The 12,492-nt window shown below is 40.0% G+C and overlaps 1 protein-coding gene across 5 annotated transcripts in view; it reads left to right on the top strand.

The window, feature by feature from the left end:
* Nucleotides 1–12,492, top strand: part of AQP9 (aquaporin 9) — a 26,452-nt gene extending 13,960 nt beyond the window's left edge. For all 5 annotated transcript variants that reach the window (XM_038147139.1, XM_038147138.1, XM_038147142.1 and 2 more), the window contains 4 exons: nt 2,034–2,171; nt 4,259–4,377; nt 6,039–6,256; nt 11,140–12,492. In XM_038147139.1, the coding sequence (XP_038003067.1) occupies nt 2,034–2,171; nt 4,259–4,377; nt 6,039–6,256; nt 11,140–11,302 (638 nt within the window). In that variant the 3' untranslated portion in view covers nt 11,303–12,492. The remainder of the gene's footprint in view (nt 1–2,033; nt 2,172–4,258; nt 4,378–6,038; nt 6,257–11,139) is intronic.

Below are 12,492 nucleotides of genomic sequence, written 5' to 3'. Positions count from 1 at the left end.
CACATAATTACTAGTGGACACTTCACAATACAAGTTCCTATGTAGAATTTTTTAGCAATTTCTGTGGCTCTTGGGTCAAATTCTCATGTTTAGGTACTGCTAAAATATTTTTCATCAGTTCTTTATGTAATTCTAAATTTATGCTAACAAAATATATAGTCTGCATCCATGGTGAATTTGAGTTTTTTATTTAGGAAAATTCCCCTTTTAAATTTTCCTCCATCCAGTTTTCCTCAATATCTAGATAATTTCCCACTATTTTATCCAACTTAGCATTTCAGATCCATGACTGTGATCTATGCAACTACAAAAGAAGGAGGAACACACTGTCCAAAGTCAACTTTTTTTTTTTGAACCAGTGGCACAGGAACCAAGAATCTTGTAACTCCCCCATGTCAGCATGAGAGCCTTTAATTAGACTTCACCTTTCCATATTTAATGTTAATCAGGCCTCTGTAATATTATTATGACTTGTCCTGGCCATCACAGTCACTCTGTACTATATACAGGTGGGAAATAAAATCAGGTGTTGAAAGAAAGGAAAATTATTAATTCCAGCCAGAGTAAGGAACAAAGGACAAGACAACAATTAATCAAAATTCACATGAAGGGCTGTTAAGTTAGGTGCCATCTATCTATTTGCTCTGTGCTGAAGAATTTGAAACACAGTGAGGAATTCAGCTTTTAATTCAAGACTGGTGCTACTAGGTCAGCATTTGGAAATGCTACAAAGAAGGTTTTATCCAGCTTGTTATCTGTGTTTGTCAGTTCATTATGTATCAAAGGTGCCTGGATTTCATAAGATAATGACTCACTGACCTGAAGTGCAAGCAAACACAGAAACTGTACACAGAAGCCCTTTCTCCATCACTAATCTTTGACAGATAAAGGACATGCTCTTTCAGTTATTCTACCAAAGACAAAGGCCATTTTTTTCAGATATTCCTATAGACTGAAATGAGACCTTATCTGGAAGATAAGCAAAGGCTCCTATGTCCTTGCAAAATTTAGGGCTTTTATTAGTCAGTATTTATTACAAATAATACCTGTTCATTTATTTGGCAATTTGTATTGCTTAAGTAGCAACCACGTATCTGTAAGCAATGAAATTTTCCAAGAGCATACAACACCTTTTTTGTTGACAAAAGATGTTGAGGGAAGAGATCATATGACATAATAAATGTATTTTAGAAACTGAAATTGTCATGAAGAATTCCAATGTTACTGAAATCTTTTTCATGCATGAGTTCAGATGTAGCTATTCCTGGATGAAGACAGGAAGGAAGTTTCACAGGATACTGAACTTTGTTTCAGCACAGCTACTTTATCAGTTTCCTTATCATGGACCTTTCTGGAAAGCACAAGAACCAGATAGAAACATGGTGAAGGACTATGCACTGCTGCCCCCAGATCCCATCTAGGCACAGCTGACCAACAGCCAACATGAAACTGGACAGCCCTAACATTATTTGATTTTGTCTCCATGCAAACTGAGTCCCTAAGTAACCCCAGGTTGAAGACAGGGACACAAACATGACTTAAATCCAGGGCACTCCAGAACTGTCTCAAGATACATGCTTAAGCTAGTAATAGTCCTTAATCCTAATATGTGCTTGGGATACTGAAGGAATGTTCTTCTGCCCCAGTTCTCTCCTAAAAATAAAGCCAAAGGCCTCGAGGAGAGGGAATACATGCAGAATGACGAACCATCCCATCCCAACCAATGAGGCAGGTTACTATTTTTTTCTGCAGAAGTTGTCTATAAGTTACATACTGCAGGACAGCAGTCTGATAAAGTGCACAGTCCACAAGCATCAAGAGTAAAGATGGATCTTAGTGGCTTTTGCCCTCCCTCCTCTGATTTCATCCAACTTGTTTCAGTTTAATTGCAGTCACCATTTAACTGCAAAATAACATCTAGAAAACCCATGTACTGTTCTGGTGTTCAAAAGTGCCCACATTTTTACAAATCCCTCACTTATTCTCATGTATCTGAGTCATCCACATGACTTAATTTTTGATTTATTTTTCAGGTGGTCACATAAACCCAGCTGTTTCATTAGCCATGTGCGTGACTGGAAGATTAAAGTGGACCAAATTACCAATTTACATATTAGCACAATTCCTGGGAGCATTCGTTGGAGCAGCGGCTGTCTTTGGGATTTATTACAGTGAGTACACCTTAGACATGTTCACAGGACAAACTAGAGGTCAGGCAGTCTCTAAGGCCCCAATTTTTCAATGAATGTCAGGCAGGCAGAGGACTCTTGTTCACACAGGGCTAATGGCAGGAATGAAGCTAAAGCTACAAAAGAAGAAAGGAAAGAGCATAAAGAATGTGAAGGGAAAAACAATGGCTTGAACATTCCAGGTACTCTACAAATTTACTGAAACACTTAATACCCCAGGAAATGTTCTGATATTTAGAAAAATTATTCATGGGAAATCAGATACTCTGAGATCATGTATTTCTCAGTAAGGATTTTAAATTACTTAATAGCCAGGATATAGGGCTATCCATCTTCCAGGCAAATTAGAAACATTAAAGACCTGCTACAAGTGCCTGTAGGCAAGAATCACCAACATCGTTCATTGAGGGTACAGGATATGAGATCAAGTCCCTCCTGACCAAACCTCAGACCACCCTTGAGAGGTGACTCTCCAAGGCAATGAACTCCAGGTACAGTGATAAACAGGTCACATATTTTACAGGGAAAAAGAAAAAAATTCCCCCTATCCTTGAGGCACAAGGATAGGAGTTTTTTACACAATGTGCCAGAAAAGGAAAAAGCAGAACTGACTGACTGAATGAATCCACTCAGTTGGATCACTTGCTTCAACCCCCTGCTCCAAAACTCTGCTTCCACTGGCCCAGCCCATCTCCTCCAACATCTCTCTCCTGTGAGCATTATGTTTGCAGACCATGCTGGGTCTAGGTGCAGCAGAGGAAGAACAAAAATGGAAATGCCCCTCCTGTGTCAGCTCAGTGCTCAGTACCCACAGTAATCCCAAAGAGGAAAATCTTTAGGAACCGTGAGAACTGTTTTGGGAAGAGCTGTTTACTTGTTTTAAGGTTAGTGTTAGAAATTGGATACTGGAATTCTGGAACAGGATTTTCATCTGAATTTAAGTTCTCCTCAAGCCTGACAGTGAGAATTAGGGCTGTAGCCAGGATGCAGCAGTGTGTCAACATGGCTGACAGGGGAGTCACTGTACTCTGCCAAAAGGGCAGCAGCAGGGTAGGGAGCCAAAGTAGGAAGCTTAGGTCTAGGTTAGGGACATCTTCCTTAAATTCAGGAGTGCAGGATTTTCTCATATACCTATATCTGCTCAAGTCCTCCTCTAAATAACATCCAAACCTCTTCTGCAGTTTTTACTTCCTACAACTTGTAGGACTTTCATACTCTTTGAGGTCCACTGAAAAGTAGCCACTGGTAGAAAAACAAATATAGATCATCCTTCCCCCCCCCCCCCAATAACAGTTAAATGCCACAGAATTTTCTGACACTTCAAATGAGAGCCTGATCTAAGTAAACTCTCTGCACTCATGTTGTGACTTTAAGCAAAGCTAGAAAAAACAGAAACAAGGAGAAATAGATTTGTCTGCTAGGTTCAGGAGGAGCTTATCACCCTCACAATGCCTTCCATGGGTGATGGGGAGCTATTTCTTTATTCACAAGTATCATCTCATCACCAGATCCACTAATAAAATAATGGATTAGAGTTTGTTAATCATGTCTGTCTATGAAGATTTGAGTATCCCACTTAACATCTTCCTATTTCTAAAACTGCACCATTGTCAAATGGAATAGCAGTAATTCCTGGTGGCTGGGAATCCACAACTGCACAATCAGGATGCTCTGCCTTTCTTGGGTCATTATGAAAAATGTAGCACCTCTTGCAGAATAACACATCTGCATTCAGAATCAGAAAATGCTCCTTGACACTGAGTTTGGAGCTATGAGCAGGGGAAAACCAGCCCCATTCGGAAAGCTGTAGTACATGAAACAAGTACTTCAAAGCACAGGAGCAGAAATGAGACAGGAGGGTATGAGGAGTACATCACCTCAAATCCAATAATGGGGCTCCTTGGAAAAAAACCTCAGAGAATTACCAAATGGTTTGGGTTGGAAGGGAGCTTAGAGATCAGTTTCAGTTGAGAATGTGAAGTGCACAGACCTATCACATATAATCTAGTCCTAGAAAACCTAGAAAAGTTTATGGAGAAGTGCAAGCAATTGCTGGCTTTTTTCTACAGATGCCTTTATGGAGTATAGTGATGGAAAACTTGAAGTCACAGGACCAAATGCAACAGCACAAATCTTTGCAACATATCCAGCTCCCTATCTGTCCCTCGTAAATGGATTTGCAGATCAGGTAAGTGCACTTGCTATCTTAATTCTACAAATTAAATGTAAAAAGACCTGTAAAGCCAAGCAGTAAAAAACCACATAGATCTAAAAAGTGTGCCAAACCTCACCATTTCAGCTAGATGTCCCCTTGTACAATACAATGAGAATGCAATGCTGTTTGCAGGGGGTTACATTTTAGTAATATTTTACAAGCAAAATAATTTCAAGTTGTTCTTTCTCATACATCATCTTAATTGTTGCACTCAAAATGTCTTTAAAGCAATATATGTAAGAGGTTTTGCTCAGCATAAATCAATGTTTCTCCATAAATCTCAGCAGTCATGTCCACTTACATCAAAATCCAGCCCATTTTGTGGACCTATTATTCCTTAAATAATGCTTAAGCAGACAGTTTAACACACCCTGAACAACTGAGTTTTCTGCTTCCACAAGCCTCCTCTCTAACCTTCTTTTTTGCAGATAGATTTGTAGTATTTATTTTTCAAATGACTGAATCTGAAAAATCCTCAACTTCATTTCTAAGCTTTGTCCTTTAATTCCACTTATGCAGCAGCAAAAAATGAAGTTTCATACCTTTTATATACTTCTAATCAACTTACCCATCTTCTTCAGGAATACATTAAATAAATACTGCATGAGTCAGGCATGAAAAACAAGGGATGGCCTGAACACAGAAATTCATTATGTAAAAGATTGTGCAATCTGGCTTCAAAAAAATCTAAACATTATTTTGAAGTTTTGTAAGAAAGACAGTTCTGATCTTTGGATCAGTCAACAGATTTTTCCCTAAGATATTTTTTACCCATTCGTGTTTCAAAACAAACTTATAAGCAAATGAAAACCAAATAATTTTTAAACCCCTCAAACTTAAGCTTCTTCAAATCAGTATAGAAACTGAATGTTTTGACATCGCTGAAGCTTTTGTCTGTTTTCCCATCGAGTTAATTATTAGCAAAATCAACATTGACAAAGCATTTGATTTAAGCAGAGCTGTACTTGCATTGAAGTAATTCCAAGAAGATTTCCTTCATCGGCTCAATTAGCATATGCAGTACAGAGTTCATGGTACAGTTTTACATGCAACCCGAATTTGGATACTTCCTAATTTTAGCTGCTCAGTTTTGACTTGACAGATTTCGCTTTTTCTTCTGATATTTTACAATACCTGGACAAAGAGATGCATATCTAGTCTAAATTATCAGCATAAATTAAAGTCACATCAAATACTTCTATATCAATGGAACTGATTGCATTGCTATAGCGGTACAACTACCAAAAATTGAGTGAATAAAAGTGTAAAATTGACAGGAAAAAAATGTGGAAACAAAGCATTACATCTCACACAGGAGATGCCTTTTAAATCCTCTTGTTGTTGCAGATTTTTTTTTTTTTCAAATTTCTCCACCTGGTTGTGGCAGATTTTTCTTTTTTCAAATTTCCTCAGCACATTTCTTGTCTTTGTCTGTTAGCACAGATATCAAAACTTCTCATTACTGTGAAGCAGAAAGGCACTGAGTTCCAAATTTTGCTATTGTGTATAGTGGGATAAAACTAAATACCAGCTGTAAGCCACTCCAATCCACAAAGCTGCCCATAGCCCCTCTTTTCATTATTGGAAAGAATCTACATGCATTTATTTAATATTCTTTTCTTTGCCTTGGCCAGGTGATGTCAACAGCTGTTCTTCTTCTGGCTATATTTGCTATTTTTGACACCAAAAATAACAGCGTACCCAAGGGCCTGGAGCCAATTGCAGTAGGACTTCTTATAATTGTTCTTACTTGCTCCTTGGGAATGAACAGTGGCTGTGCCATGAACCCAGCCAGGGATCTTGGCCCAAGGCTCTTCACAGCCATTGCAGGATGGGGGATGGAAGTATTCACGTAAGTATGCCTGGAGATGAAGTTAAATGCTCCTGGCTAAAAGTGTTTCTAGGAAAGTAAGATCCTGATTCAACATGGTACCAAGTCATACTTTATATACATACAGGTAATTCTTTGCATACCAGAAGCAGCTATTCATGCACTTTAAGCCAGATATCCTCTAGGAACTGGGCTTTAAAAAGGATTTCCTGCTCCTAGGGCAAATCAAACATGCATAATCTCTAATATCAATCATTGTTTCAAGAAGACCTTTCCCAAAATATTAGAGCTTCTTAGAGGTCACTAAAAATATGAGTGCTTTCTTCTTGTGTCCTGCAGCTTTCAGGAAAAAAAAAATCAGGAGAGAATTAGGTGGAAATATTTATTGGGTGCTGTAAAAAACAGAGACATATCAGATTGATTTAGCCAACGATTACTTCTGAGTTACTGCAGAAATACACAGCAATCTAAAAGCCTGACTTCCTGGCTGGGAGTGAAGGAGTGAATGGAAAAGCTCCCTTCATTTTCCCACATTTCAGAGCCCTCTCCAGTCCCTCTGTGCGCACACACACGCTCTTGGCTGGCCCAATGCACAGCTAATTAGTTGCACATCAAATCCACATCTTACACGTAGCCAGGGTAAGAGGCACTCTGGGGTATCTAAGCAAGAGTAATCTGCCATCAGGAAACAGATCTTTTGGTTTATTTTTGCATTGTTTGTTTTCCCAGTTATTTACAAGTAGGAATCCCCAGTAGTACTGTAGGCCACTGGAGAGCTCTGGTTAGAAGAGATTTTATTTTAGCAAGAAATAAAAGAAGCACAAATAATCTCTATTTATTCAGTATGATTTCTATTTACACAAATCACGTACCTTATTTGAGGAAAGCAATAGCAAAGCTTTTCTCATACCAAAAAAAAAAGCCAGGCATGGCATAGCTGAAACAGGCACATAGCCACAGCACAGACCAGAGCCAAGGCTGGATGTAGCCCAGCTCTGGTCAGCTGCTGGTGGGAGATCAGCTCATTGGTCTGGCTACATGCAAAATTTCCTCCCTAGTAGCTCTTAGCACTGCACCATGGCACTGCATTTTTTTAAAAAACAAAGACACACAGAGTGACATCCCACATTTAGGATTCTCCTCTCTCATACCTGTGTAATCACAAGTAGTTGTTGGCTGTGGTATTAGCCATGCTGTCATTCTATAATTGGTAATGTATTATGAAGTTGGCCTTTACATTCCTGAAAGTCTGGAAGCCTGATTGTATTGTGATCTAGTCACAGAATACCTGTGAACTCCCCTTCTCTCTAAAAGTATGGTCATACTCATTTACATGAAAAAATGACAAGAAAACTCTACATCTACACCAATATAGTCTCTCTCCTAGTGTAGTTTAAGGTTTTATATAAGAAAGGGAATACAGTCCCACTAGAAAGACCCTGCTCAGAAATTTTAAAATGGGAACATAAAAGGTGAGATACAAGATCTCTGATCTTTGCCAGAATAAACTTACAACCATATAAGGGATGTGAAAAATTGAGGAAGAAGTCTTCCTCCCTGCCTTCAGTTAAAAGGCTACAGCTATAACTAAGTCCAAGGGAATGATACAACAGGAATATGTTCTTATTTATTTACTGCACAGATCCAGGTGAACCTTAGAAAGAACCTGAGCCTCGTTAGGTATCTGGAAGAGCCGCAGGAAAAGCCTGAATGATTGTAGTTAGGATCCTAAATTGCCTGATCTCTGCTGTGCCTGAGCAGTTTAAAATGGTGCAGCAAAAGTTGACAAATAAACCTTGGATATCTTCATTTAAATGGAATTCACAACCTTGAGACAGGTGTTTAAGCTCTGTAGTAAAGGCATGTCCAGGAACTGGGAGATGAGCATGAGGGTAGTGCTGTACAAACTGAGCTGTAGGAAATAATCAGGAGACCATGAAGGTTCTTTGCGGGAGGATGGAAGCATCTCCCAAAGCAATTGAGTCCATGTCAGTGAATGTTTAAGCGTTGCCTACAGAACAGCTAGGACAACCATGAAAGCCTCACTTTGGAACAGATCAGATAAAAAATAGCAAGACTTTCTACACTGTTCCCAAGCAAATGTTCTAAACATTGAGATAAGGACCTCACAACAGAGAAATCCCCTCTACCCTTCTTTGTGCTTGAAGGTATAGCAAGTGCTCGTTTTATTATGTCCTCAGGCAGGGAATGAGACTGAAGGGGAGCCCTTCTGCTGGACCATGGAATTGTCCAGATAATAGGAATGCATTTGAGCAGGTTTTTTTTTTAAATGCTGCTGTTACTACATTTTGCACAAAGACTCCTGAAGGAGCATTTTCCCCAAAACCAAGCCAGAAGACACAAGCTATGGCATGGTTTCCCTAGTCCATGCAAATGGTTTGTTTTGGTTAAAGGCTCCCATCAGAAAACCGGGAGTCTTTCTTAAGTACATGCTGAATATTCTGATAAGCTTAAGAAAGGTTTGGTGAGCAAAGTATTGTCTGTAGTGAGAAAACAGCCAGAGCTGTGGAGTCCAAATACCAGACTGGATTTTGACAAGCAAAACCGAGCATGAAACAGCAATAAGGGAGAGAGGTAGGGCTCCCCAGAGCAGTGTTCGGTGCCCGCACTTGAAGGCAGCCCGGGATCCCCCAGCGCGGCTCGGCGCGGTAACGCTGACACCTCGTGGCCGCCGGCGCCGGGGACAAGGCGGCAGCGCCGAACAGAGCTGCACTGCGGGACGGGTCAGGAGGCGAATCTCTTGCCTGCACGGGCATTTGGGTGGCAAAGCGGCCTCAGAAGCATTTAGCATTCTGCCCGGGGTGCAGCCCTGCAGCCCGGATTACCTCGCGAACAGCGGTATCTCCCTTTCCCGCAGCAGCTGGCTAGTGAAAGGTGTATCTGCAGGTTTAAACGGGCCCGAGGTCGCAGTCCCCATAGCTCGGACACTGTCGTTCCCCGGGAGCTCCCGCAGCCAAGCGCAGCTCTGCCGGCCAGGCCCGTCCTGCCCCCTCGCCGCACAATGAACCCGCCGATGGCAGAGGCGGGGCACTGGGGCACAGCCAGGGGCTGAGGGCACCGAGGGGCCTTTGGCCATCTGTGCTTGTCACAGCGAGTTCTTGCTCCTGTGCCAGTGACAGAGCACTGAGTGCCATAGAAACCCCTACTCGGCTGGGTCCTGACTGACCTCATTGCAGTTTTGGCAGCAGCCTCTTCGAAGGCTTTACACCCAGCATCTCAGCACACAGCTGACTGCAGCTGCTGCAAACACAGGCCATGGTTTGGAGGTCAGGCAGGAGCTGACAAGGCACAGGCCAGTTCATGGAACGGGCTGAGAGAAACGTGCCAAGAAGCACCTTCATTACACACCCGTGTATAAACACATCATGCAGAAGAATACATGCAAGTACTTGATATAGCTTTTGTTCTGCTGATTCATTCAATAAAACCTTAGTCCATGCTTGTTGCAGAAATTCAAGTGCTCCACAACCATCCATGATTCAAAAACAAACAGATTTATAAACTCAGTAAAACAACATCAGAAGTTACTTTATATCCTCAAAGCAAAATAGAAATAATTCCAAAGGTAAAACATACACATGCAAGGCATTTCTGAACAAGCAGTAATAGTATAATCAACAGGGCACCAATATTCTACCATTACTGTTCTTGTATTGTGACAAACACAAGTTCACTTCTGCATAAAGCTATACAACTGAGTGCTGGATAATTATCCTGACGGTTTAAAACTTCCCCTGCAGCTTCCTGTGAAGTCCCTCTTACAGATTAATTTGTCCCTTCGTATTTCTGGGAGAAAAAAAAAACTTCTCAATTTTCAATATGCATGAAACTGAGGTAGCTGGATTTTCACTGGAGACTCACATATTCAATTAATACAGCATGTTATGAAATCAAAACACCTTAATGCATCAGTACAGTTAAGAGACTCTGTGCTCTGAAATGGATACTCAGTTATTTACTGTCTGAATGTGGACCTCTAGAAAAAGGAGAGTAATTCTACCAGCCCAATATTCCTGCATAAAAATGTTGTTATTTATTGTTTTATACAGTTCGATGGTGGAAGTCTTACTTTAAATATGACTGTAAATCTACATATTTTTAAATAAATCTTAGTAATTGTGCAAATGTAAAACATTTCAGTGGAATCAGCATGCTGGACTTTCTTAGTGAATACAAAAATTCTAAGATTAAGTTTTAGGTGTATAAAACTTCTGAGTATTTATTTGCCTCTTGCTGAAAGACACCACTTTTTTAACATAGAGATAAGATACTACATTATGAAATTTGAATCTTGACCACTCTAGTCAAGAATAATCAACTTTACAGTCACTGTGTTTTATTACATTGCTTAAGGTGAATATACTCAAAATTCAGTTTAATTTATTACATTTTCCAGGAGGAAGATCGCATATACTATCACAGGTGTGAACTCACAAGTTTCTATGCAGATGAAATAAACCACTTTTGTAACATCCTGAAAAATCAATTCACAAGCATCTGGGGACAGCACAAGTGAAGACTGCTGGGCAATAAATATGTGCCCATTCATTTCACTGCAAGCCAGTGAAATGTGCTTTCCACAAGGGAGAAATCATCCTCTGTCCCCAGATAGACATGCAGAAAAAAGGCCTTATTTTCTAAAATACAGCAAGTACAGCACACAGACCAACATGTCTGGTGCTTGTTATTTAGCATTGCAATCAGAACCAGCCCGGGTAGGGCAGATGGGGGTGTCACCCATTTACAGAAATGTGAGACAAAATAGAAAGGTCTACAGTATAGCAAGTGGCACACCACTAGATCTGTTCAGTGACTAATTCACAGAATGGTGTTCTTCACCAGCATAACAAATAACACTAATTCTTGTTCTTTTTGTCTTACAGGGCTGGTAATAATTGGTGGTGGGTTCCTGTAGTTGCACCTCTGCTGGGAGGTGTACTTGGAGCAATGACCTATGTCATTTTTATTGAAATCCATCACTCAGATCCTCAGTCAGGAGAAGAAAATGATGTGCACGCTAAATATGAATTGAGCAATATGGCATAAGAAGTGAAGAATTTTCTCTGTCATTGTGTTGTGCAGTTTTTATGCAAATGGTTGGTTGGACCACTGTATGAAACCCGTATGTCTCGATTAGAAAGTCACCTTTCAAAGCAGAAATTCTGTACAGAAGTTCAAAACTGAAGTCTTTCCATGAAACATTGGGCTGGATCACATTCAAAGTTGCTATCTTGAGTATGGGAAGGCTAAATTGTCCTTTTCATATGGCTTTTAGGTCAAGTTATCTTAGATGCAGTTGTAATGAGATGATGCACTGACCTGTTAATTCAACTCACATGATCTTAATCATGCTGTCTAATTAACTGAAAATAGTTGAGATATTGATACAAAACTGCATGCCTAGCTAGTTAATGAGTTTAGTGCTGAATTAGTGTGCAAGGGCATCACTCACTTCTTAAGAGTGGCTTGCCTAAACATTTAAAACAATACTTAAATTGGCTAAATGCCAATTGAAATAGTTTAAAATAACTTTATAGTAAAGTTTATGGAGTCACTATTGATCAGCAAGAAAACAACTCCTCAGTGATTAGGCTTAGTAATTCACAATATGATCACAAAAGGAAAAAAATGCCTGTTGTAAGATCAGTACCAAAGAGACAAAGGGTAACTTCTGCACAGGGTCTTCATAGCATTAATGCTTCGTTATTTTTAGATTATTTACTTAACCTTTATGCTACCCAATATTAAAAGCCTTATGTAGAATACTAATCTGAATCTCTTCCGCTGTGCTTTCTGGATACAATTCATTCCTGTGGAGATGGCCCAGCACGGGGCTGATGCTGTGCAGAGGTCAGCACAAAGCCTATGTCTGTATAAGCTTTAAAGAGTCCTGCTGCTGCTGATTTATATAGGTGGATTTCATCTGCATTGTGGGAGAAATTTTTAATGTGGTAGCAGTAATTAAAATTAGAACCTGGTCTGAGAGCTAGTCCTAGATCTGAATTCCCCAAGGAAGGCCAGATCCACATCACAGTTCTGATGTGTGGGTTATCTCTCACTAAAGAGAAGTGGTTGGACATATACCCCTTCCTAAACATCCAGCCTTGAAAATGAAATTATTTCTGCCTAATCATTGTGAATTGAATGTATTCAGTTAAAGCAAAGTTTATTTCTATTATGTATACATCTGTCCATGGTTGGTGGTGGTGATCATGAATAAACAGACATCCAATTCA

Source organism: Motacilla alba, chromosome 10, assembly GCF_015832195.1.
Source record: "Motacilla alba alba isolate MOTALB_02 chromosome 10, Motacilla_alba_V1.0_pri, whole genome shotgun sequence".
Taxonomy (NCBI): Eukaryota; Metazoa; Chordata; class Aves; order Passeriformes; family Motacillidae; genus Motacilla; species Motacilla alba.
Note: the sequence above shows the minus strand (reverse complement) of the source record. Positions and strands in the feature narration are given on the sequence as shown.